Below are 25,782 nucleotides of genomic sequence, written 5' to 3'. Positions count from 1 at the left end.
GTAGAATTTGTATCTTGAAAGATAGATTGCAAGTTTCATACTTGTTAAAATTCGGATTCTCTTAATTCGGATACAACTAGATTAATCTTGGATATTAATTTTTGATATTTTCCAAGAACTTCTTTGGTTTATACATATTTATCGTGGAATAAAAGATAAAACTCGATATACATATTGTTCAAGGTCTTTGCTTTTGACCTACTTGCAACTTGATTGGGTTTTGTTCATACAGGTCGATGAACGAAAAATGTGGTGGCGTACTTGGTACCATCTCCTTTTCAGTTTCTAAGAACCTTGTTTCGTCTTGATTTCCTTATGTGTCAAGAAATGGTACTAAAAAAGTTTAGCCCGTACCTTATATGTCCTCTATTTTGTTTCCTTACATATTAAAATTTTGTTCAACCAGTCATGAGAAGTAGTAGCATTTGTTTCACATGATTCATGTTGTAATCCTAGTGCTGAAACAATCATATGTAGAATCATAGAAGAACTTGAAATGCAAAAAATTCAAGGCAATATTGAAGATTCGAGAAATCAAACACTATGGAGATTGAGCTGAAAAGTTTATTTTATTTAAATTCACATGTGCATATTGAAAGTTTTGTCACTAAAATTGGCAAAGGGGAATATTATTAAAGCATCGCTCACTCGAACTCACAATTTATTTTTATCTCAAGCTTGTTGTTAATATTAATTACAAGAAACTATATCTTCTAGTCTACTAAAGTCAATTCTCAGACTATGATTAAAGCATGGTAGTTGAATATCAAATATCACTAAATACCCTCGAAGATTTAAGCCCGGAAGACAAAACAAGAAATTTGGAAGAACTTTATCAACCAAGGTATGTGAAGACTTACTAATCCTATTTACTTCTTTTTTTTACCATTATATCTTATGAGACTATCTCGTATCACAAACAAAAAAATTCGAGTTCAAGCTTGTTTTGATCAATATCGAAAATGATTCAAGCAATGGTTGTTCATAGATTCTAAGAAATCTTAGTCAACAATAAGTTATTATTTCACAAATTATTTTTGTCTAAACTGATCTTTTGAAGTAAATATGTGCATGAACTATTTTGGGATATGCATACCCTAAATTCATACATGTGTATTTTGGTTATGTTTCCGAATATATATGAGAAGCAAAAGTACATGACCTGTTTAGAGTGTGCATACAATGTCTATTTTTTGGTGCAAAAGTTGTGATTTTAAAATAGGATGAGTAAGTATATATGTGGGATATATTGAAAGTCGTTGGGGAAAACTAATCGTTGGAAATAAGGTGTTTGTCGCTTGATTAACTGAAAACTGCTAAGTGAAAATTGAATATATTTTTAAAAAACTAACATTGAATAACACAAACATTACAAAAAATTAAGGTTCAAACTAATACATGAAAGAAACTTAATAATTACCCCCCCCCCCCCACCCCACCCCCGGAAAAAAAAAAAAACTCTTCTTTGCTCGGCCCGAATATTCACTCACAGATCTTCTCTTAACCTGTCATAGATTCTGGTTTTGAATGTAATTAGTCATTTGCGCATAGTTTCTTGCAGGAAAGCTTCTTTCTGGTTGAATCTCAGCTGGCCTCAAATCTTCATCTTCATAGTTAGTCCACTCCTTATCACGTTGGGTTTCCTGAATTACCGTGTTTTATGTAGATTATGCAAGTGAACATATTCATTTACATTTCACGAGGACTTAAACCAACGATATGTGCCACAAATGATAGCAAACTTCCTCTTCAAAATTTCAAAAACGCATTCCACATCCTTCCTTAACGTCAATTGGCTTTGGTTAAAATGACGGTATGAATGATCAAATTCGCTGGCAAGGGGCTGACAGTAACATTGAATAAGTGTTGACCATTTTGGATAGATCCCATCCGCAAGATATAACCCTGAGTATATTGATAGACGTTGATTATGAAATGGACTCTGGGAAAAATTACGTGCTTTAAATATTCAAACAGAGGCGGTTTGTGCAAAACATTAATATCATTTTGTGAACCCGGAAGACAGAAAAGAGTGTACCATATTCAACAATCATAAGAAGCAATATCTTCACAGATAACAATTGTTTTTGGGTAATGACCCTTATATTTACCGACCCAAGAAGTAAGGAATCCCTGCAATACTCATTGGATACAGTCAAGACTACCTAGCATTCCTAGGAATCCCCTATCCTCATTATCCCTTAATATTTCTCCAACATCTTAAGTGAATACGTTGGACCAAAGTTATCCCTTGGTTGGTTTTCGTAAATTAGTTGGAAAAAAATTATTAATTGTTACATGGAAAAACATTAAATGATAAGTGAATGAAGTTTTTTTTCCTATGCGAAGGTGGACATTGTTCGAATCCACTGGTTTCTATAAACTAGAATCTTTAGAGCGGAAGTAAATTTTTTCGAGACTATGACCTCTAAAATTCAGTGCATGAAGTTGAAAATCAAATTGATGTTCTACCTGAAAAAGCTGATTAATAATCTTTATCACCAGTTTCCGGGGCATGCGAATCGACGTTGGAAATCTTGATCAGATTATACACAATTGTGAAGAAAATAATCGTGCATCAGCTTCTGGTGGAACAATTCCCTCTCTCGATACTATATCTTATTGTGAATACTTATTTTGGCTATGGAACTCTAGGTATTTGGCTCGTATGTACGAGCATCAAAGTGTCCATTAGTTATCTATCTTCATCTTTCTCATCATCAAGTTGTTGTAACCTTCTTGGATGCATTTCTTGCGATCTAAACTGATTGATATGAATTTTTTTCTCTTCATCAAAACTAGCCTCAATGATTATGAAATTTAAAATTAAGAATACGGATGAAGAAATAAGTAAATACATGTAGCAATAGGCATGAGTAATTCGATGAAGGAAATGGGTGTGTATATATATGAACGAAGTAAGGAGAATAGTCATTACAAATATTCGTTAAATGATACCGTGTTCATCGAGCGATGGGGATTACAAAGCCAACGATAATCATAATATCACCAATGCTATAGTGAATATTTGTCTATACAAATACTATCGCTCAGTTGTTTTCCTATAGGGGCGCAACTAATTCCCATGTCAGCTGATATGGAAAATAGATTCATTTATTATGGTGCACAAAGATGGGCCTACCAGTCCTTTTTTTCTCTTTTCTTTTTCTTTGCTTAAGTATGGAGTTATTAGTCACAACTGAAATATAAATAAGTTAGTAACTACAATGAAAATAAATAAGTGAATATCGCTGGGCAGTATAGGTATTGTATCAGTTAAAAATGAGAATTAATTTTAGAAGGATTAACCAATTCGAAAAAGAATGAATCAGATTCAAACGGACCAGTTTGAATTTTCGGAAAACTATTGTAACTCGCTTTACTTAGTAGATAATTATTCTTCTTTTTCTTTTTGAAACATAAAAAAAATATCTTCTTTAACCGTACATTCTTATATACATTTGAATTTCATTATTTCATTTCTCGTTACAACATAAAGATTCAGCTGAAATTAACATGGCACACCGTGCGTTAAGCAGAAAAAAGAAAAAAGAAACCTAAAATTTTCATTAAAATTAATTAGAATCTTAATTACCCTCTTAACTATAATTACTCTTTACCTTTTGTCTGAAGAGAAGCTCAGACGTTACATACTACTACACATTCCCTACCGTTAGATCTACTTCACAATCTACGGCTATCAATACATATTACCTTGTAAAGCGCCGACTATATATAATTGCCCCTCTCTTTCTTTGACCTCTTTCATGCTTACAAAATTTGTTTACAATAAGCTGAAAAAAATCAATCAGAGAGGGGAATTGTTAGCATTTTTAGGTTTTGATTCTTGATTGAAGGATAATAGTAATAAGTTTAGGGTTTTAATATGGAAGGAAATGGAGGTGGTTTAGTGTACATGAATTCACATTTACTAAGACCAACTACTCCGCCATTAGAAGCTATAGATAGGTTTCTATGGAGTTCAACAAATGAAAAACAAGCAAGGAGAAATACAGATAATAAGGGGTTTTGTGTTCAATACTCGTATTCGACTTCCCTTGGTGGAATCACGAGGACTCCTACTTGTCTTGAACATGGTAATGGTGGCGGGTTTATGTTGCCGAGAAGTGCAATTCCAGACATAGGTTTAGTTGGTGGGTTCTTTGCTAATCATAATGGGTCATCTCAGATTTTCACTAACAACAATGTTGGATCAAGAGAAGTGGATTATTTTGGTGAGAAGAAAAAATGTTTTGGAGTAGAAAAAAGAGCTAAAAATGGCGGTGTCTCTACTACTTTGATCAAAGGGCAATGGACGGATGAGGAGGATAGGTAAAATACAATCGGCCGATGCTGTTTTTTTTTTTTCTTAGTGCTTGTTCATTAATTTCTTAGGAATATTAATTAAATTTTTACAGTTGTGTTGCATGCTTATTGATTTTGTGTACAGGTTGCTGGTTGATTTGGTGAAGCAATATGGTGAAAGGAAATGGGCACAGATTGCGCAGAAATTATTGGGTAGGGCTGGGAAGCAGTGCAGAGAAAGATGGCATAATCATTCTCGCCCCGATATCAAGGTTTTTTCTTACTTCTCATACCTGTATACCAGGAGGTTGTATTAAACCCTAATATGCCTTTACCTGTCTTTTGTGTGTCCTTGCTCTGATTATCTTGATTTCAGTGTTACATTCTTAGAATCTCGCATGATGTTATGCTAAGTCCTTATTTGTTTGGGACATATTTATAGTAACATAACCGACCCTAAAATTCTTCACTCATGCCTTATTGCCTCTCTATCACTTGAAAGTTGATTTAAGCCCGATCCCTGCAGCTTTACTAATATGGATCTTGATTTGCATTTCGTTGGGCCATTACTATTAAGACTTGCTTTGTCCATTTGTAAAATATGAATTATGCACAAATTTTATCTTATATATTTAATAAAATTCCATTTGTAGAAGGATACATGGAGTGAAGAAGAAGAAATGATGTTAGTCAAAGCGCATGAAAAGATTGGGAACAGATGGGCGGAGATCGCAAAGCAAATACCAGGAAGAACAGAAAATGCGATAAAGAATCATTGGAATGCTACCAAAAGAAGGTTGAATTCAGGGAGAAAGAACAAAAAGGTAGTAGGTCAAGGAAGAAAATCTCAACCATCTATACTGCAAGACTACATTATAACCAAGATCATCACTAGCAATGTTAGCTCCATTACCAACAGTACCACAACTAGTCCCAATGGATCCCACACCACAAACCCATCTGATCACGTATATCCAGAACCGTCCGAATCATCATTCACTGATGATTCATCCACCGCATTCCTCGACCATACATACAATGACGAGTTGCAGTTCTTTCAAAAGTTCTTCGGAAACCTTGACAATGAGCCATATTCATCAGATGCAGCTACAACTGTGAGGTCATATACACACGAGAAATCATTTCAAGCTGGACAGTCGCCTGAAAACCATATTGGACTTGAGTTAGCCGGTGACAACACTACCTTGTCCATGAAGATCGAAAAATGCGATTACTCGGCTCTCAACAACAACACAACCACTGAAACGCTTCAGCTAAGCAGTGACATGAAAGGATATCAACAGGGTACTACTTGTACTGGTTCAATTCCTAGCAGTACATCACCATCTACTTTGTATACAGATAGCTACCTCTCTTATCTTTTGAATGGCGGTCTCAGTGCTGGTATTTCTTCATCTTTGAACGAAGACTACATCGACTACTACCAACACCAGCCGAATGTCTGTATACAACAGAATGATCAAGCAGCATCTTGGTACACTGGTAAGAAAGAGATGGACTTGATAGAGATGCTTTCATACTCTCAATGCATGCAGTAATAGTATACTAGATATACATGGTCGATTTAGATTAACGAGCTTACTTATTGTAATCTAAATGTAGAACTAAGGTAAGTAAAATAAATGGCTAATTGACGATGAAGAATATATTGTTGGAGACAGAGTGAATGAAGGGGTTACAATTGGTAGTTAGTCTTCGATTCTTAGGGTTTGTTTGTATATTTGTTGTGAGTGGGAGACAAGAGACCAAGGGAATCTTGTTAACTGAGTTTAGTTTGTGCAGGACTAACTGAGTCTGACTACTGATCAGAAACTGTCAGAATTCCTGTTTGTTGTTGGTTCTTATTTTAATTGTAAAATGATATTTTTACAGGCGTTTCTTTAAATTTCATTTGCTAGTAATTGATTAGGTTCTTATTTCTTGCACATGTGTACTTATTTCCTGTTTTCCGTTAGCCTGTCTTTCTCATTTAAAATGCTTTCTGAAAATAACTAAGATTAAGTTGAACTGTCCAAATCGTCTTTAGCTGATGATTCGTTCACAGTATTCCTCAACCATCCAAATGTTAGATCTAAGGACAAACAAACTAACTCAATAAAAATCTCACTATTAAAATTAGCATGCAGTAAAAGTAAAGGTCGAGTATATATCCTGTTGAATATTTGATCAGTATTCATATGGGTAGATTAAATATAGTTTGGGTTCTTGACATAACCCGTAAGAAATAAGGAAAAAGATACTATGTAACTGTTTGGAAAGGCATCACGTTTCAATTTGAAACAAGATTTCAAAGGTCGCAACTGTTCCAAACGTGGAGTATACTGATAGCTTTTCATAGGGGTTTCTTGAAAAGACGTGTTTGTATCCTTTGCAATCTATAAAAGGGGTTCAAGAAATACTCGAAGAACACACTGAAAATTCTCTTCTCCCTCTTTCTTGAACGAGTAGTAATACCCGATTAGAATTCAAGGATGATTCGTGTATTGTTGTTGATCGCTGATCACACAAAGACTTGATTCAGTTGATTGTATCCCGAGAAACAGTTTACATTCGATCCCGCAACAAACTCTTAGCGAGTGGGAGCAAATAACGTTTTAAGGAAAGCGATTACGCGACTTCAAGCCATTGATGTTTCGACTCCATACTCTAAATTTCCAACAATCTTAAAATGTTAGCTTTTGACAATGGAATTAAGAAACAAGTATGGCGTCGTTATGAGATTGGATCGTTTTGATAGGGAACAAACCAACAAAGACGCCTGTGAACAAATACAGAATGAAAGAGGAGTACCTTACCGCAGTAAACAGTTATTCATGAAATGTCATGATCTCCCTGGTAAATATGGTTCAGCCAATTGACATATGCACAACGATGCAATTGGATTTGTGACAAGCGGTTACTTGATTCTTTAATCCAGACTCTTGAAATCTGGAAATATTAAAACTGTGAAACAGATCATAGTATTATGGTATTGCTATCATTAGATCTTGGATCCAATAGATGGGGCCAAAATATCTTTTTTTGTTTGGACTTAAATTTTGTTTGGCAAAACCATCTTTGTAAGGGTTGAAATTTAGTTTGGCAAGCCCTTTTGTAGGGATTTGCATTTGAAAATTGTATAGTGAATTCATTGTAGATTAAACCTCCATGATATTGAATCACCCGTAATGGTAACCCGACCAACCAAAATGACTAGTTCGTCGGTTTAACGGGTAAAAATAAATTACCGATAAGTGATTAGTTTCAACACTTAAATTTTGAATCCCAATTGTGAAAATGGATGTTGATATGTTCCGTTATGAATAAGGTTGATTTAGTAGTCTTAATGAAGTCCAGTTCTTTGTGGACAAGTTTTCAAACTAACGGGAGAACCAGAAGGATTTCACCTATATGAGCATAGAAGTGGTGCCACTTCTCATAAGAGTGAGGTTCTCTTGGGATTGCTCATGAAACCAGGCAAGCACAAGGCCATAATGGTGATAAGCGAATTTCGAACTCATAGTATCGATGATTCTATGTGTGTGGTGTTTCCGGTTGTGTCATATAGGAGTAGAGGTTTAAGCCAAGGCCACCATCAACTTCGACATAACTTTGAAATGTTTACAGTAAGCAAAAGTTGAATCTCCGTGACACCCTTGTGTATGCATAGAATCATCACATTACTCGTTTGACTTATATATTTAATCTAGTGGGGGATTGTTGAATATTTGATCAGTATTCAAATGGGTAGATTAAATATAGTTTGGGATTTTGACATAACCCGTAAGGAATAAGGAAAAATATATTATGTAACTGTTTGGAAAGGCATCAGTTGGTTACTGTTTTGGAGATGCATCAATTAGTTAGTGACGTATCAATTTGCAACAAGATTTCAAAAGTCACAACTGTTCCAAACGTGGAGTATACTGATAGATTTTCATAGGGGTTTCTTGAAGAGACGTGTTTGTATCCTTTACAATCTATAAAAAGGGTTCAAAAATACCTGAAAATTCTCTTCTCCCTCTTTCTTGAACGAGTAGTAATACCCGATTAGAGTTCAAGGGTAATTTGTCGGCTGTTGTTGATCGCCAATCACACAAAGGCTTGATTATATCCTGCGAAACGGTTTGCATTCGATTCCGCAACAAATTCTTAGCGAGTGGGAGCAAATAATGTTTTAAGGAAAACGATTACGCGACTTTAAGCCATTGATGTTTCGATTCCATATCCTAAATTTCCAACATATCCAATGTGGAAACCTACAAAAAAAAATTAGTTAGCATTATATACATATCAAATCATATTTTGATAAACATCTCTAATGGTAAATGTATCCATATTTAATTTAATATAATTGTCATTTGGTTATAGGTTACTTAATCTAAAGTGGGCCTCACATAATTTTAAAACAGAAAAATTGACGAAGTGGATATGGGTGGGAGTATCCTTATTTGGAGAGAGTTTTTAGTTTTAGAGTATCTAATATCTTATGTGACACCAGTTTTTTCGAGAGATCCTACCTTTATTGGAGATGCTCTTATAACAATATCTTAAAGACTAGTTATATGCAGGCTGCCCTTTTGAACGCGATAAAAACCGTGTAGATAAATGAAAAATTGGCCCCACCCCTGGAGAAAATCGAAGGTCCCATTTATGGGGATTGTTTGTATCTACAAGGTTTTTTCTTAGTTCATTTAGATGGTCCGTGATGAATTTTTGTATCTTAGATATATGAGAATCCAATGTTAATCTGCCACGGTATACTATATGTTAAGTAACTATTAGTTTTTTGGAGCCCAGCTTATTGCTAGGCCACCGACCAAAAGCTTTGTATAATTTTTAAATTTACTCAAAAGAATCTATTACCGTTTGTTTAACGATATTTTGTAAAGGGGTTTGACGCAACTTCACTGCCTAATTAGGATCTGAGTTGTGAAATGTACAATTGACGTATTTGGTCGTAGACAGACTAGTGACCATCAAGTCAATATTTACTTATTTTTTGAATATGTTCAAGCTAACTCCGTTTTACCCTTTTGCCGAAAGTAAAACATAAACACTATGATGGAATATCATTTTCATAACGATATTTTATTAAAAAATATATAAGATCCTTTTGCATTAAGTGCATGTTCCACGTCCCATAACCTAATTAGATTATAAACATATGACTTTTTTGCACAATGTCTTTTTTGTTTCCAACTATACATAAGGTGTAATAGAAAATGGAAGAGAAAGTCAAGACTTGATAGAGCGGTTTTCCGGAATCATTGATTGAGTCTCGTTAACTCTTTTTCAATTTTAATGATTTTTTCTTGCAACTATAAGTAGAATGGCCACTTGAATCTTGTTAAAGGCATTTCAAAAATAATTTATCTTGATCTCGTTAGAAATTCATCTCTTTAAGCATTGCAGATACGTCGAATTTTCTTTCATACATACCTTCACGATATTAGATCCCACTCTTTAATATCGGAGTATAATCTTGATTATCACTCTGATCACTGATCTCTTGTCAGGTCTCCAGTAATGTGAAGTTAAGGTTTTCCGATTATCTTCTGAGTCGGTTGGGCTTAATGAAAGTTAGAAGAGAACGAGAGACAAAGGAGAGAGAATTTCCCGAAGTATGATTTGTATTAATCAGAATGAACTTGTTTGCATCATCAGCCTTTTGGCTATTTATACATGATATGAACACGAGAATTACATGTAGATAACTAAGCACATGACATCTTAAACTTAATAGTTTCCCGACCTATGCTTGTGTCGACCTGGGACATCTGTTCGTTATTACTACCCAGCTTTGCAAACCTCTATTCATCTAACATCATCGAGGATTTTCTCAGATTCACACCTCAACTCAGTTCTTCCGTATCTAACTATGTGTCTGTGTCTAGTTTGGCATCTTATGGCTCGATTCTTGGATATTTGGTTCAAGTCTTCGATGCCTAACCTTGAATCTTATGGAATTCAAATGGGATGGGTTACCTTTAGATGTCATACTCCCTCTTTTTTAGTTATTTCTAGGAATTCTAAGTTTTTCTAGGTTATACACCAGTGCTCTTTTTCCTTCAAAAGACAAGTATCTTTTCAAAGATACTGCAAATTTGACCTGCTATTGATCAATATTTTGTCTTGTCATGTCATACTTGCCATCTTATACCGCCTTAAAGTCTTGGTTGATTTATCCAACTTTGTACCATGCTCTACTATTGAGTTGTATGTTTGCTCAGTTTTCGAGCTAAGAAATCTCGTGATACTCAATTACTCTCTAAAAATTTGTTTTTGTTATGTTGCTAATTATTAGCACAATTTTCAACTTTTGTGTATTAAACACCTTCTAGGGATACCAAAAGTTTGGTAATTCATTGTGGTATTTTTTACCCACTTTCAGTTGTGCACTTTATTGACTCAATTATGCTCAACTTTGTACCTCTCCCAATAACATGTTTATAATGCGTGGAGAAACGTAGAAATGATTCATCGTTTTACCACACACATACACTTTTTTCTTGAGAATTTCCATAAGTTATTGGTTTATCAATTTTCATACTTTTCAAGTAACAAGGTCTTTCATATCTTCAAAAATTGTTCCACCATTTACCGATATTTTTGAACAATACTCTTTTATCCAGAGATTCTCAATTCATCGACCAGATCCCATTTTCATCTTTATTTTTGAGATTGATAATCTCTCAGCTGGAGAACTCATAATTTCTGAATTTCAGCTCAGAGCTATTATTCTTCTGATACTAAAACTCATCATCAATTGACTATCTTATGTTAATATCGGGTCAGATGGATAATTGATTTTATGCTTCCATGAAGAAGGCTTTGGATCATAATGGCCGAGTCAACAGTACTGATCAGAAAATCGACACTTTGGATATTTTCCAAAGATACGACGTTGTTTCTTGTTCCAATTCTCCTTATTTGAAGTGTATCACCCAAAAAATTGTTCAAATTTCTCATAGAATTGAAATTTTTTCTCCCGACGAAGTCGCTTACTCTACTCAGGTCAACATGGCAATTGATTCCGGTCCTGTAATTGTTACCAGTGATTGCGAGTCAAAAGATAAATATAAACCTGCCGAATTCGTGTTTCGGATGTATCTCAATCTTAATCCTTTTGAAGTGCACAGTAAGTTCTTATGATTTTTTCTTTCAAAATTCATCTTTTTCTATTATTATTTTTGACCTCCTCTCCTCTTTTTTTTCTTTTTTAGGAGATTTTCAGATTCCCACTATATTATCAAATCCATTGTTGGATTTTACAGATCCCTTCGTCCATCTCAATGAAGGAATAACCTTTCCCTTTCTGGGATGATTTTTTCGGCACAATTTAAAGGTAATGAACATTTTCGAGAACATTCCATATCTCAACCTAGGTCATCTCTCTGACGCCCCAAACATTAAACCTGATTAGCTAATATGATTACAGCCTAATCTTGAATTATCAAAAATCTATAATTATCGATTTTAAGAATCATAATTACATAAAGCAAATCAAACTGCTAACCCAAACGCTCTGATATTATAAATGAAACCTTTTAAGAGATGTAAATAAAATAGTATGTTGTTTTACAATTTAAGCAAGAATACATACATAAAAGATATACAACATCTCTAGTATTCGGTAAAGCTTTAAGCTACAAAATAAAATGAATGTCTTCATGTGCACCGCCTCTTATGAAAAGTGAAGATGAAACGGAAACGGGCGAGCAAATCATCCTGATGGGTGATCAGTGATAACGTAATAACTTTCAGGTAATCACTAACATGCTTCATAATTATAACATAACAATCCAAGTTAATGTATAACAAACTAAGAAACATATAGCAATTTATAACACCCAACACAACATCATAAATGTAACAGTCATGAAATAAAGTTCATTCAAATTTCACTTCCTCAGATACAACGACCACAATAACAAAATCTGTGAAAGACCACCACCAAACGATCTACAAAAGTGATGCTAGAATAAACCAAATAGGAGTCACTCAGAACTCCAAACTCATTGGAGAAGGAGACAGAAGAATAACTCCAGACTCTAATAATACGCCATCCACACGAAATTATCATCCACCCAGTGATTCAAGAAACTACAATCATAAGTTCCGAAGGTTACAATCAAGCATAATATGCAAATGAACAATTTCTTTCAGCATGGTCTGATGGTAGGTCTGCTTCATCTCTGGGTGCTGAATATATCATATTAATACATAAATTGACTTACACTGCTAGGGATTTTCCAGTTTTTCGTTGATCTTGGAGTATGAACTCTATTAGACGTCCTTCTTTTTCCATATTTTCTATGAATTTTGTCGTATTCTTGCAGTTGTTGGTGAGGTATCCATTTGTTTCCAGATAAGAGAAATAAGAATTTCCTTTTCCATGTGTCCTCTGCTTCCTAGGTGAAAATAAAAATGGTTTATCTTTCATGCACTGTAGATTACTTTAGGTGTGACATTCATCTTTAGGAAGTTTTTGGACCCTTCTTTCCATTTTAGCTCAGACTCTTCTCTGAAGTTTTTCTTCCTTGACTGCTGATTTGGCGACTTCCGTGAGAAATATCTCTTTTCTCTTGAATTCTGCCCAGCTAATTATACTTTATGGTTTGAGCTAGGAAAATTCAGGTTGTCTTATTCCTTTCTGACGAACTTCCCTGCTCAGACTCTTCTCTGAAGTATAGAATTCATCTAAAGACTCGAGAATATGGCATGTGAAGGAATCTCGAATTTATCCTTGATGAAAGGCATTCCTGAATAATATGCATAACACTTTTTCACGTGATTCATCAACTGAGATAGCCATGAAAAAGTGGGGTATACCAACCACACCCAATATTTCACTTTGCAATCTGTATGGACAAACTCCAATATACTTTCAAGAGAATTAACTAAACAGTCAGACTCAATCTTAATAAAATTATGTCAAAGAGTTATATCTCAATTTCTCAATTCAATCCTCAGTCAAACAAATAGGAATTTGTGAGCCCGATTGAATATAAGAAATAACTTGAAAGGTACCAAAGACCAATGTTCAAGTGTCAATCAATTCAATCAACAACCCAAATGACGGATTTAAGAACTGATTGAACTTAATGCACAAACTGTGGTGTTTCAATTATATAAAAAAATATAATGCGGAAAAGAAATAACACAGACACCAGAAATTTTTTTAACGAGGAAACCGCAAATGCAGAAAACCCCCGGGACCTAGTCTAGATTTGAACACCATATTATATTAAGTCGCTACAGACACTAGCCTACTACAAGTTAACTTAGGACTGGAATGTAGTTGAAACCGAATCAATCCACACTGATTCAAGGTACAGTCGTGTTCCTTATGCCTCTAAATCCCAGCAGGACTCTGCGCACTTGATTCCCTTAGCTAGTCTCACTCACAACTAGATTTTCTACAACCCAAATTTGAAGACTTGATATAAAAAAAATTCTCACACAGAAAAGTCTATTGGAATTGATAAATCTGTCTCCCACAGAAATGCCCAAGAGTTTTTGTTTCGTCTTTTGATAAATCAAGGTGAACAGGAACCAATTGATAAACCGGACTTCTATTCTCGAAGAACAGCCTATCATTATCAATAACCTCACAATAATCTTAATCGTATGGTAGCGAAACAAGATATTGTGGAATCACAAACGATGAGACGAAGATGTTTGTGACTACTTTTTATCTGGCCTATCGGAAATCAATCTCGAGCAAATCTTAGAGAAGATAGTACTCAATAAGATAAAATAGGGCAAGATTAGAACATGCAATAATAGTGAAAATAATTGGGTCTGGCTTCACAATCCTAATGAAGTCTTCAAGTCATTAACCTACAGGGTTTCATGAAAATCCTAAGGTTAAAGGAAAATCGACTCTAGTCGCAATTAGTATCACATGAGAGGTGTGGGTATTAGGTTTCCCATTTGCTATGGTTCTCTTTTATATAGTTTTGAAATCAGGGTTTGATATCTTTGGAACAAAGCAATCAATATCCACTATTAGATGAAACCTGATCTAAGAGCCAAGCTAAGTTTGCTTGAAACTAAAGCAATATCTCTCTACCGTTAGATGGTATTAGCTTGTTACACACAAATGAAATGTACCTTCATTTAGATATGGGTAACCGTACCTAAACGTGTACACCTTGTTGGCTCAACAATAGTTAACCGAAGTTAGCTATATGAACTCTTTTATATCAACCTTATTCATCTTATCAACAACTAATTCAAATGAATCAAATGAAACTAGTTATAAAGTTTTTCAATTTTTTATATTATCATAAAAGTATACAAGACACAATTGAAGCAAAATCTATTTTGATTCACTCGAATCAAATCATAAACATCATATCCACGGTTTGCAAAAGATTGTGTTCCTTATTATATAAATGTATTAGTTAATGAACAAAACGATTTTAGAACCTCACCCACTCAAATATGCAAATGGATACGCATACTGAAGTATCTGGACTTGGACTGTGTCTGAAAGTATGCTAACGGGTAAGCATACTATCTCACATCCAAAACAACAGTTGATTTAGTACGCGTATGTGTACGCATACTGTTAGAGCAATGCTCGGTCGAACTCGCAAGCTTTGCTATCTCAATCTTGTTTGTCAATATTAGTGATCAAAACTATAAGTCTTGATTTCTAGTCTATGTATAGTGATGTCTCGGACTAAGATAGATTGTGTAGTTGAGCATTAGAATTCTTGGTGTTCATCATTGAAGAGGAAGAACTACTAAGGAGAGCTTGTGGAACTTCATCAACAAAAGTTATGTGGAGACTAAAACTCATCTATCACTTGGAAAGTCTATTTCTACTCTATCTCCTATATTGAGACATAAGTCGTTTACGATATAGTTTTCAACTATACACATTTGAGATTTCGAACTGAGTTTCACTCGCTCACATATTTCTCAAAATATGTGTTTGTAAGCTTTCACTTCAATCAAGTTCATCTTATATTCTTGACGAAAAACAAAAGATGATCATGTAAAAATTTCTGAGTAATATCTTACATGGCTTTTGTGATACAATCATTTGGTATAGACTTGGAATGTTTCGTTATGATTATTTCAATAACTTGAAAATTCTTTTGATGCTAATAGTGTGTGACAACGGCTATTGTCATCCTCTAAGAAAGTTTAAATGATTGAAATAGAGTTTAGAAAACTTAACTATTATTGGATTATGACATATTGTGCATTCTTGCATATATGTAATCCATGTCTGGGAACCATAGTATGCATACCCGTATGCGTACCTGTTGGTTTGAGAAATCCGGGAACCTAAGTATGCGTACACGTATGCGTACTGGCATAAGGTTCATGTCCGAGAATTTCTGCTTGGATTGGAAGTACGCATACCCGTATGCGTACTGGCGTAACCCAAACTCGGTTCGGGTATTTAAAGTATAATTACTCGTGTGCATAATTGAAGGTTAAAGTTCTAAAATCGGTTGTACTCATGAACTAATACATTTATATAATAAGGAATGCAATATTTGCAAACCGTGGCTATAATATTCATCAAATGATTCGAGTGAATCAAACCAATTTTGCTTCAATTGTGTTCTTGTATACTTCTATGAGAATATAGCAATTGAACAACTCTATAACTAGTTTCATTTAATTCATTTGAACCAGTTTTGGTTAAGATGAATAAGGTTGATATGAAAGTGTCCATACAACTAACTTTGGTTAACTACCGTTGAGCCAACATGGTGTACACGTTTAGGTATGGTTACTCAAACCTAAATGAATGTGCATTTCATTTCTGTATAACAAGCTAAGTTCGATCTAACAGTTGAAAGATATTAGCTTGAGTTGAATGGGGTTTTCATCTAACGGTGAATATTGAATGCTTGGTTACCAAGGTAACTTAGATTACAAACCCTAATTTCAAAACTATATAAAGGAGAACTCTAGCAACTGGTAAAACTAATTCCCACACCTCCTGTGTGATACTAGTTGCATAAGCTATAGTCGATTCTTCTTTAATCTTAGGTTTTTCACGAAACCCTGTAGGTTAATGACTTGAAGACTTCATTGGGATTATGAAGCCAGACCCAACTATTTTCTCTGTAGTTTCATGTTCTTTCCGTTTCTGTTGTATTGAGTACTATCTTCTTTAAGATTTGCTCGAGATTTAATATCTGATAGGCAAGATAAAAAGAAGTCACAAACATCTTCATCTCATCGTTTGTGATTCTACAATATATTGTTTTGCTTCCATATGATTAACATTATTGTGAGGTGATTGATAATACTAGGTTGTTCTTCGGGAATATAAGTCTGGTTTATCAATTGGTTCCTGTTCACCTTGATTTATCAAAAGGCGGAACAAAACTCATAGGTATTTCTGTGGGAGACAGAGTTATCAATTCCAATAGACTTTTCTGTGTGAGACAAATTTGTTTATGAAGTATTCGACTTTGGGTAGTAATAACTCTTAGTTGTGGGTGAGATTAGCTAAGGGAATCAAGTGCGCAGAGTCCTGTTGGCATTCAGAAGCGTAAGGAACACAATTGTACCTTGAATACGTGTGAGATTGATTAGGATTCAACTACATTCCAGTCCGAAGTTAACTTGTAGTTGGCTAGTGTATGTTGCGACTTAATACAGTGTGGTGTTCAAATCTGGACTAGGTCCCGAGGTTTTTCTGCATTTGCGGTTTCCTCGTTATCAAAACTTCTGGTGTCTGTGTTATTTCTTTTCCGCATTATATTTTGTTATATAATTGAAATATCACAGATTGTACGTTGAATCGATCAATTGGTAAATCCAACCTTTGGTTGTTGATTGAAATTGATTGATCCTTGGATATTAGTATTTGGTACCATCCAAGTTGTTTCACATAATAATCAGGATCGCACATTTCTATCTGTTTGATTTGCTGATTACATTGTGAAACAGAGATATAAATTCTTTGATATACTTTTGTAAAGATTGAGTCTGACTGTCTAGTTGATTCTCTTGAAAGTATATTGGAGTTTGTCTATTCAGACTGCCGAACGAAATATTGAGTGTGGTTTTTGTACCCCCGCTTTTCCACATACAATAGTTCCCAGACTTCAACTGAGTTCGCCAGTACGCGTACGGGTACGCATACCAATGCTCCCAGACTTTACCTGACCTTCCCAGTACGCATAGGGCTATGCATACTATAATGGTCTTGGATCAACATATATGCAAGTACACATACTATGTCTATAATCCAATTATGGTTAAGTGTTCTAAACTCTATTTCAGTCAAAACTTTCTTAGTGGATGACAACAGTTGTTTTCATTAACTATTAGTATCAAAGCGATTTTCAAGTTATTGAAATAATCAATACAAAACATTTCCGAGTTTACCTCAAATGATTGTCTCACACAAATCATGTAAGATGTTACCTTGCAATTTTCACATTATCGTCTTTTGACTTTCGTCAAGAATATAAGATCCACTTGGTTGAATCAAAAGCTTACCAACACATATTTCGAGAAATATGTAAGCGAGTTAAACTCAGCTCGAAATAGCAAATGTGTATAATCGAATACTATAGTAATACGACTTTTGTCTCAAGAAGGGAGATAAAGTAGAAATAGACTTCCTGAGTGATACATGAGTTTTAGTCTCCACATACCTTTTATTGATGAAGTTTCACAAGCTCTCCTTAGTAGTTCTTCGTGTTCAATCGATGAACGTCGTGAAGCCTAAAGCTCAACTACACAATCTATCCTAGTCTGAGACATTACTATAAGTATAATAGAAATCAAGACTTATAGTTTTTATCACTAAAATTAACAAACAAGCTTGAGATATCAACGCTTGCGAGTTCGACCAAGCAGTGCTCTAATAATCTCCCCCTTTGTCAATTTTAGTGACAAGACTATCAATACATATGGATTACAAAATAAATAGACTTTGTAGCTTCTCATCCAAATGCTTGATCTCCTTGGTTCTTCAACATTACTCGAAATTTTCGTCACTTCCAAGTACTCCATGATTCTAAAGGTGTTCATTTCAGCATCAACAAGATCTACTGTAAGAGGAGCACATCTGAGCCGTTGGAAGACGGCGGAATAACAACTTGTTCACGGGAGAAACTTTTGTAGAGAGACGGCACACAATGAACTTATATATAAGCATTTCCATAGAAATGAATACCTCGGATCCTAACATGTGCCGCAAATGTTATCATATACTTGTCGTCACGAATAGCATATTCTTCACATATATTTGGCACAATTTTCAGATTAATCGCTCAAATATAAATTGAACATCTATTACTAAGCACAAATATTCAAAAAAAATTAAGATATACGAGTTCACAGCAGTCTGTTGATATCAGCAGCTATTTTCTGGGCATCAATCCCAGTTCCATATATCCCTTTTCGCGCCAAACCAGCACAATATAGTCCGTTTTTCCCTTTCCAGTTGTTAGGAAAACTCTGTTTTGAGATCCCATTTTCTCCAATAAGGTAATCATCGTCCTAATAACAAAATCAAGAAATAAGACCAACATACTGACATATATCATATATTCGTTTTTGGAAAATGGATACTATCATTTTTTTCATATACTCCTAAGATTTTGTTAAATTAGTACCTCATTTCAAGAAATGGGCTATGTAAGTGTAAGGTTGAACTCAAACACATGCCAGAAAAAAAAAATATATATATATATATATATAGGACTTTGTTAAGTTGGTACCTTGAGCCACTTGTTTGTTGCCCTCGCAAATCCTGTCGCAAAAAGTAACACATCGAATTGGTACGACTTTCCATTAACAAATTCTACACCATCACCCGTTATGCTTTTTATGGCTGGCAAAACCTGTTACATGAGAACCCAAAATTCCATGAATAAAATTCATATATCACTACCTAAACAATTCCTGTCTATTTCATCAAAAAAAAAAAAGTCAATTCCGACAGCTAGTTAAGATCCTTTATGCATCATAAAGAGAGGGTCTAATGTCAGTATACCTGGATATGACCAGAAATATTTATACCTGGATATGACAAAATTTCAAAGCTCTGAATAGAAATATTTATACCTGGATATGACCAGACTTGATTTTGCTGAATGTCCCGACATCAAGGATGGGATATTTCCCATATTTACCTTTCATCAAGAAAGGGCCTTCTTCTTTGGGTCTTACAATTCCATACTTGGACGTGTCACCATAAACTAGCTTGCTTAAAAACACAAGTAATCCATCGACTATGTTTAGAGGCAGATGTTTCAGTAATCGCAACCCCAAGTATGCCGTCTCCTTGTTGATTATATGAACCTGGTTTCACATCGAAAAACAAAATTCCGTTCAATGTCGGTAGGTGACAGATAAATTATTCTGAAATCGTGTATCCAAATAAATTTCTGACTTTTTGACGTTAAGAAGTAAAACAAAATAACTTCTACCAAACATGCTACTAAACAAGTCTAGTGAGGTACTTACAGGGCTTCGAACAACAATAGATGTATTGGCACCAAAATTTGCTAGATCAAGAGAGATTTCCATGCCAGAATTTCCAGACCCCACAACCAAAACATTTTTCTTTGTAAATTTTTCTCCATTTTTGAACTCAGTTGAATGAAGTACGTCCCCTTTAAATCCGCCCAAACCTTCAATTTCAGGTATGTACGCATCAGTTGTTTCTCCAGTCGCCACCACCAAAAACCTGGTTGAATACTCTTCAAAATCTTCACTGTCGCCGTTATTGCCCGTGTTCTTAACTTTCAAGTTCCATTTCTTAGTATTTTCATCAAATGTTGCCAATTCAACACACCGATTGTATACCGGACTGACGTTAAAATGGGTCGCGTAACTTTCCAAGTAGTCTACAAATTGTTGTCTGGAGATGAACATGGGGTAATCAGAAGGAAGCGGCATGTGAGGAAGATCAGTGAATTGCTTTGATAGATGGAGGTGAAGACGATCGTAAGATTTTTTGGTCCATATGGAAGCCAGACAATCGTCTCTTTCCAAGACTATGTTTGGTATTGAAAGATGGTTCAAACATGCTGATGTTGCTATGCCTGATGGACCAGCTCCAACTATTATCACCACTTGATCTGCTGCTATCGCCATTTTTATTTCGATCCAGAAGAACAAGGAACAAGATCAAGACGGAAGAAAAACTTAAAGTACTGAAAGATGGAGAAGAGACTTGAATGATTCAGAATTCTGGTGGCAGTTTTATAGAGACATTATTATGCAATCCAAAAGATTGTACAGAAATTATTAGGCAATTTACAAAAAAAAAAAAAAAACGTAACTTGCAATTGGGTTTTAATTTATTTGGTGTTGCATTTAAAAATTCCAAGGTCGAATAAAGTGAAGTCAGGCACTATAAAAAAGAAAATAGAAATAATAAAATGTGAAGTGGACGTTCATAAATGGGAAAACAGTTTTTGACAGCCAAAAAGAAGCGTCTTCAGGAGTCTCTACCAGACCTGACCAACCGGAAAAACTATTCTTATACCTTCCGCCCAAAATTTCTGCAGAAAAACTTCAAAATAATAAGGATGCAAAATAAAGTAACATTCGGTGTTACAATTATGTAAAGTATGATAAACAAATCAAAGAATAAAGTCTGCTAAGAACCATGGTAAATTTGGTGGATGTACTACTATATCACCCGAACGGGCGCTTGTATTCTCGCTTCAGGATACTCCATGTGCAGCTGCAAAGCTAATGGTTTGTGATCCTTGTGGGGAGAAATAAGAAATTCTATTTATTCCCCGCCCACGTTATTAGTGTCTGTAGCTTTTGTTGTATGGTGTGTATTTTCTGTAGCGTGTTAGTAAGTGGTTGAGCTTGAACAATATTCCCGAGAACCACCAAGGTTACTGGCTGCTCATTCTTTTAATAATCGAAGTGCGAGATCATGACATTTTGGCCCTGGCAAATAATACTCCAGCGAATAGTCCTGTTAGGAATATCCAGAAACGGTTCATTAAAATCAGGAAAATTAAGCATCATTTGTTTTTTAATTTGACAGAGTGGTTACCAAATAGTATGCTGAAAAGGTTGGATAGGCTGAGTGTAACATTGAACAGAAGTAATCCGGCAATGGAAATTGGAATCTTGTTTAAGGACCCGACCAGGCTTCACAAAACAAAACCCAGCAGCAAATAAGAGATGAGCAGTTTGAGCCAATAAAAACAGAACTGCTAGAAAAATACTGGATTTGAGCAGTCAGGCATCTTACCTGTAAGTGGTTGGACCGGTTTGATTCAAAAACCACATAGAGGTGAAACTGATGGATAGTCCAAGCAATCCACTTGCCGTCGCCACAACCCAAAACATTGGTAACCTGACTACATCACTGCAGCGAGGAATCCCAAATTCGAACATCAGAAAATGACAGTAAGACACAAAGTGGTGACCAAGTTCGAGAATTAAGACTGCATATCCTTGCTGAGAAGAGAGTGTGAACTTACACAGTATATACATATTCCCATTCATTGAAGATAATGATTAAGAAGATCGCCAAAGGTAACGAGAGTGCGTTGTTAAGCAGCACCATGGTAACTTCATTAAGAGATCCAGACCTTGTTGTTTGCTTTGCGGTGTCCATGACCCGTCGTAGGGTAAGCTATCATAAAGCACAAATGCTAAACATCAATTTGCTAGTGAACTGAATTTGTTTACGTTCGCCATAGAGGAGGCTTCGGTTTACAGACAAGGGAAACAGCTGAACGAATACATAGTCAAAAGAATCAAATAAACTTGGATAAGATGGAGGGAGTTTCCTACCGAGTAGCTTGCAGTGAGAATACAATTAAAAATTTGCCATGTATAACCCACAGCGTCGAAAGAGAGATCGGTAATTCCACTGGTTAGAGCAGATATTATCTGAAACATCAATGGAACGGAATAATTGCATTAATGGTGTATTATATTTTGGTACATGTTTCCAGCAGAAGACAGAAACAAGTATATCTTGATTCTTAAAAATTACAAAAACTAGCGACGGCTCTGCTATATATGAGGGCTTATATTGTGATATAAAATTCAATGACGAAGAAAAGTTGGAAAGAAAGCTCAAATATGAGAATATCTGTAACTCATTAGTATGAGTAGAAATTCCAACTATTCTCAATGCCTATAGGCTGTGGGGACAAAATAAACCAAGTTTTGATGTCCAAAAGGTTTTGTAAATAAAGATCTGGAACAAATACTGTCCCAAAGTCAGATGAGCCAATGTTCTTCTTATTCATAGTAGCACAAAAGATTAAGCCAGGAGAACTACATGTTAGGTAGCATACAGAACGGAGCAACGAATAGGACATGTCATACCATCATAAGCATGGCAGTCCACACTTTCCGGTTTTGCCGCTTCTTGAAAATGTATAATTCTCCAATCGCCGTTAAAATATTTGTCAGATTCTTCAAGATTGTCACCATTGCAATGTTTATGTACTTCAAACTGAAAGAATCCCCTAAAGTATCGTAAATGAACAAGAAAAAAGTCCAATTGCATACAGATAAATCAGTTAATCATAAAAAAAAAAACACAACTTAATGTTGCCATCAATTTAGGCATACCTATACATGCCCGTCACAAGCATTCCAATAAATATTATATTAACCGGAATCCAAACTTTGATCAGTTTCCACGTGAGTTTTTCAGTAGATACCAGTCCAAAGAGTTTCAATGCCATAACCACAATAACACTGACAAGATTCTGCAGGACAGAACATATATTGCAATTAGAAGGACTAACTTGTTCAACTGAAACACTTGACAATAGAAAAAAGACACAGTTGGAGAGAGAGGTAGAGGGGTCATCAGATGTTACATCTCAATAGCTTGATAAATTACTAACATAAGAACGCAAGGAAGCTAACTTAGTGTTTTATATCTGTTATTGTTAGATAGTGCGCAGACATCATAAACTGCACACGGCATCATATCCATTAATGCTTGAAACATCTGTAGAAGAGGCATGTAAGCATTCAATTGAGAAAAACAGAATCTAAATAGGCATACATTGTCTACACCGTGCACCTCATGAGACTGAATATATGAACTCAGAGTTTCATCAAAAATAAAGATTCACAAAGTTTGCTGATGATAAATGGAGAGAACCTGGTAAAACATAAGAGATATTCCTGCATCAAATCCATAGCTTGAAAGAACAACTTTGTTCAGTAAGATCATGCTGCAAGATGAAATGCAGTAGGCTGTTCCAGATAAGAGAGGGCCAGATTTTTTTTCGGATCCATGTTCCCGCCTTTCGTCGCCGTTTATTGGAAGACTGCTGTCATCGGGGTGACCTTCTCGAGTTTCGCCTGAGAACCTGCAGATAGATATTATATATATTTTTCTCACAGATTGACAAACAACTGAAAGGATGGCTGGTCTCTTAGACATTCATCACGACGGCGAGGCTTTTATGGGATTAGGAGAATAGAAATTTGACAAGAAAGGTTGTTGGTTGTTGTAAAACCGTAAAGAAAAGGACTAACTGGAGAAAAAAACAGTAATGACAAGACATGAGAATTTATTTGCTGGATACCCAAATGAAGTTAGAGGGTCGCGAAAATAACATTCTAATGGTCGTGCATTCTATATATGCAGAAAATTGGAAGAAAGTACTTAGAAATAAATTTGGATAGATAAAAGAATGTAGAACTCCACCTTTTGCTTGTAACTCTTCTCACAGCATTCGTTGCAATGTTGATAAACGACCGGTTTCTTTGCTCTAAAAAGCCATCAAGAATCTTGAAGACTAGACTATCTCTTCTCTTCAAGGTTGGTTTTCCATTCCTAGAGCTATACTCTGGGTCCTCAGGATCATGGCTAATAGATTGATCCAATGTAAAATCAGAAGACATGACACAACACCTGTGACGAACAAGAAGAAGCTTCAAAAAGGAAGTGATGAAGATGAGGTAAATGATCCCCTAATAGAGTAATAAAATTATTGCAACTTAGCATTGCTGTGAATTTCCCGTCGATTAAAGGATGTTGAAATGCTAAAAGCAATCTATCGTACACTAGACGAAAAATCACAATTCGAGCACAGGACAGTGACACTTAAAGCAGAGGAAACTCATGATTATGCTTATCTATACCCAATATTTTGCCCATTTTTCACCATTAGTGCTAAAAGGGAGCTTCAAAAGCAACTCAGAATAATACAAATGTAAGCTGCTATAGGGTTTTTCACTAACTAATTAGTATCTAACAGTACATTTTAAAGAAAAATTTACTGAAACTTCTAAAAATATCCTAATAAGGCTTACCTCAAGTTCAAGGTTTGAACACTAAACCCTGTGTAGAGCACGGAGAAATTAAAACCAAATTGGGAACAAAAAGAGACGTTCAATCAGCGAAGAAATATTTAACTGAAAATGGTTTCCAAATGAGAAGCAGAAGAAGAACACCAATGCATAGATTCGAATGATAAGTTCAGCAATTACACATTGATTTCATTGGCAAATAGAAAATGAAATTTAGGGTTCGAAAAGAAAATGTTAATTAGACAGGGAGAGAGAGAGAGGTGGCATGCGGAAGACGTGAAGAGAGAGGTGTTTTAACAATAACGCAAAGGGGAAAGGTAACGCGAAAGAGTAGATCTGGAGGAGTACGAGAACAGAGTTCGAGACGAGACGACGAAGAAGAAGGAGATTCATAAAACCTAGCATTATTAATGGGCATAGAAGAGATTGATTCCTGATTATGTTGAAGAAACAAAAAGCCTGAGATGACGGGAAGCAAGTGTGAGAGAAAGAGAATCACTGCCCAGCAATGACGGAAGAGCTCCATTCTCGAGAGGTTTAACAAGTCAATTGCTTTCTTCTTCCTCTTCTTCTTCGATTCCATTGTTTTTAAATTTTTTTGCAGACTAATACTAGTAGAATAATGTGTATTTCTGTACTCTTCTACTTCTCTTTTTTAATTGGCGCGCAAAATTACGTTATGGGTTAGAAAACTTAAGAGTCTCCGCCGATATTTAGAGCGGTTAATATGAAATGAACGGACTTCAAGTTTGTTCATTTTGCTCCCATTATAGACTCAACAAACATGAAAAATGGATGTTCAAATGCACATATTTGTTGGTTTGTCCATTGAGTTGGACCACCTAGCACACGCTTGATGAAAGATCGGGCGAGCTTGTTATAGATGCTGGCGTTTGAGCCAAGAACGATGGTGCTTGTCTTTCCAACGCGCGTTCTTATTCCGAACGTCAGCGTCCTTCCTCAATGCGCCGCATTTTTCATAAAAGAGCCAACGGCACCTTCCATCCAATGGTTGTTGCTCTATTTTGTTTCCCCATAAATTCAGTTCATCTCCAAACTTAAAACTCACACCTTCTTCATCACTACCTCAAAATTACACAATTTCATACCATTTTTATTTTTTTATTTTTTTCAAACAAAACTATTCATATCAACTCAACCTATCAGATCTCATTTCTATAAATTTCATTTCTAACAAATATGGCAGTAACGATC

The 25,782-nt window shown here is 35.3% G+C and overlaps 3 protein-coding genes across 4 annotated transcripts; 1 reads left to right on the top strand and 2 right to left on the bottom strand.

Annotated features, from left to right (window-relative positions):
* The first annotated feature begins 3,886 nt into the window (after positions 1-3,886).
* Positions 3,887-5,864, top strand: LOC113324958 (transcription factor MYB119-like). Its single transcript, XM_026573226.1, has 3 exons — positions 3,887-4,332; positions 4,451-4,577; positions 4,959-5,864. The coding sequence occupies exons 1-3, from the start codon at positions 3,887-3,889 to the stop codon at positions 5,862-5,864; spliced, it is 1,479 nt and encodes a 492-aa protein (XP_026429011.1).
* A 12,394-nt stretch (positions 5,865-18,258) lies between these two features.
* On the bottom strand, positions 18,259-20,539 carry LOC113320796 (probable indole-3-pyruvate monooxygenase YUCCA10). Its single transcript, XM_026568689.1, has 4 exons — positions 19,771-20,539; positions 19,369-19,605; positions 19,023-19,145; positions 18,259-18,801 (listed from the first exon to the last, which is right to left on the bottom strand). The coding sequence occupies exons 1-4, from the start codon at positions 20,401-20,403 to the stop codon at positions 18,637-18,639; spliced, it is 1,158 nt and encodes a 385-aa protein (XP_026424474.1). The 5' UTR covers positions 20,404-20,539; the 3' UTR covers positions 18,259-18,636.
* A 158-nt stretch (positions 20,540-20,697) lies between these two features.
* On the bottom strand, positions 20,698-25,094 carry LOC113323835 (GDP-mannose transporter GONST2-like). Of its 2 annotated transcripts, XR_003347876.1 has the most exons (11): positions 24,571-25,094; positions 23,963-24,169; positions 23,411-23,621; positions 22,867-23,006; positions 22,618-22,747; positions 22,075-22,173; positions 21,759-21,913; positions 21,527-21,643; positions 21,326-21,423; positions 20,920-21,244; positions 20,698-20,813 (listed from the first exon to the last, which is right to left on the bottom strand). XR_003347876.1 is itself a non-coding variant. In XM_026572179.1 (10 exons), exons 2-10 carry the CDS (start codon positions 24,157-24,159, stop codon positions 21,201-21,203), a joined length of 1,191 nt encoding a protein of 396 aa, XP_026427964.1. In that variant the 5' UTR covers positions 24,160-24,169; positions 24,571-25,094; the 3' UTR covers positions 20,706-21,200. The 2 variants fall into 2 exon arrangements, 1 of the variants encoding a protein (XP_026427964.1); XM_026572179.1 differs by having other exon boundaries at positions 20,706-21,244.
* Positions 25,095-25,782: the final 688 nt, after the last annotated feature.

Source organism: Papaver somniferum, chromosome 11 (assembly GCF_003573695.1).
Source record: "Papaver somniferum cultivar HN1 chromosome 11, ASM357369v1, whole genome shotgun sequence".
NCBI classification, from domain to species: Eukaryota; Viridiplantae; Streptophyta; class Magnoliopsida; order Ranunculales; family Papaveraceae; genus Papaver; species Papaver somniferum.
Note: the sequence above shows the minus strand (reverse complement) of the source record. Positions and strands in the feature narration are given on the sequence as shown.

What these genes read in the sequence shown, in the direction of transcription:
- LOC113324958 (XM_026573226.1), top strand. Translation starts at nt 3,887, where the DNA reads ATGGAAGGAAATGGAGGTGGTTTAGTGTACATGAATTCACATTTACTA. An exon ending in TGGACGGATGAGGAGGATAG is followed by an intron (nt 4,333 to 4,450) that starts GTAAAATACAAT and finishes TTTTGTGTACAG; the next exon opens with GTTGCTGGTTGATTTGGTGA. An exon ending in ATTCTCGCCCCGATATCAAG is followed by an intron (nt 4,578 to 4,958) that starts GTTTTTTCTTAC and finishes TTCCATTTGTAG; the next exon opens with AAGGATACATGGAGTGAAGA.
- LOC113320796 (XM_026568689.1), bottom strand. Translation starts at nt 20,403, where the DNA reads ATGGCGATAGCAGCAGATCAAGTGGTGATAATAGTTGGAGCTGGTCCA. An exon ending in TCAAGTCTGGTCATATCCAG is followed by an intron (nt 19,146 to 19,368) that starts GTATAAATATTT and finishes CTCATGTAACAG; the next exon opens with GTTTTGCCAGCCATAAAAAG. An exon ending in CAACAAACAAGTGGCTCAAG is followed by an intron (nt 18,802 to 19,022) that starts GTACCAACTTAA and finishes TTTTGTTATTAG; the next exon opens with GACGATGATTACCTTATTGG.
- LOC113323835 (XM_026572179.1), bottom strand. Translation starts at nt 24,159, where the DNA reads ATGTCTTCTGATTTTACATTGGATCAATCTATTAGCCATGATCCTGAG. An exon ending in TATCTCTTATGTTTTACCAG is followed by an intron (nt 23,007 to 23,410) that starts GTTCTCTCCATT and finishes TCTGTCCTGCAG; the next exon opens with AATCTTGTCAGTGTTATTGT. An exon ending in CCTTTTCAGCATACTATTTG is followed by an intron (nt 21,245 to 21,325) that starts GTAACCACTCTG and finishes TATTCCTAACAG; the next exon opens with GACTATTCGCTGGAGTATTA.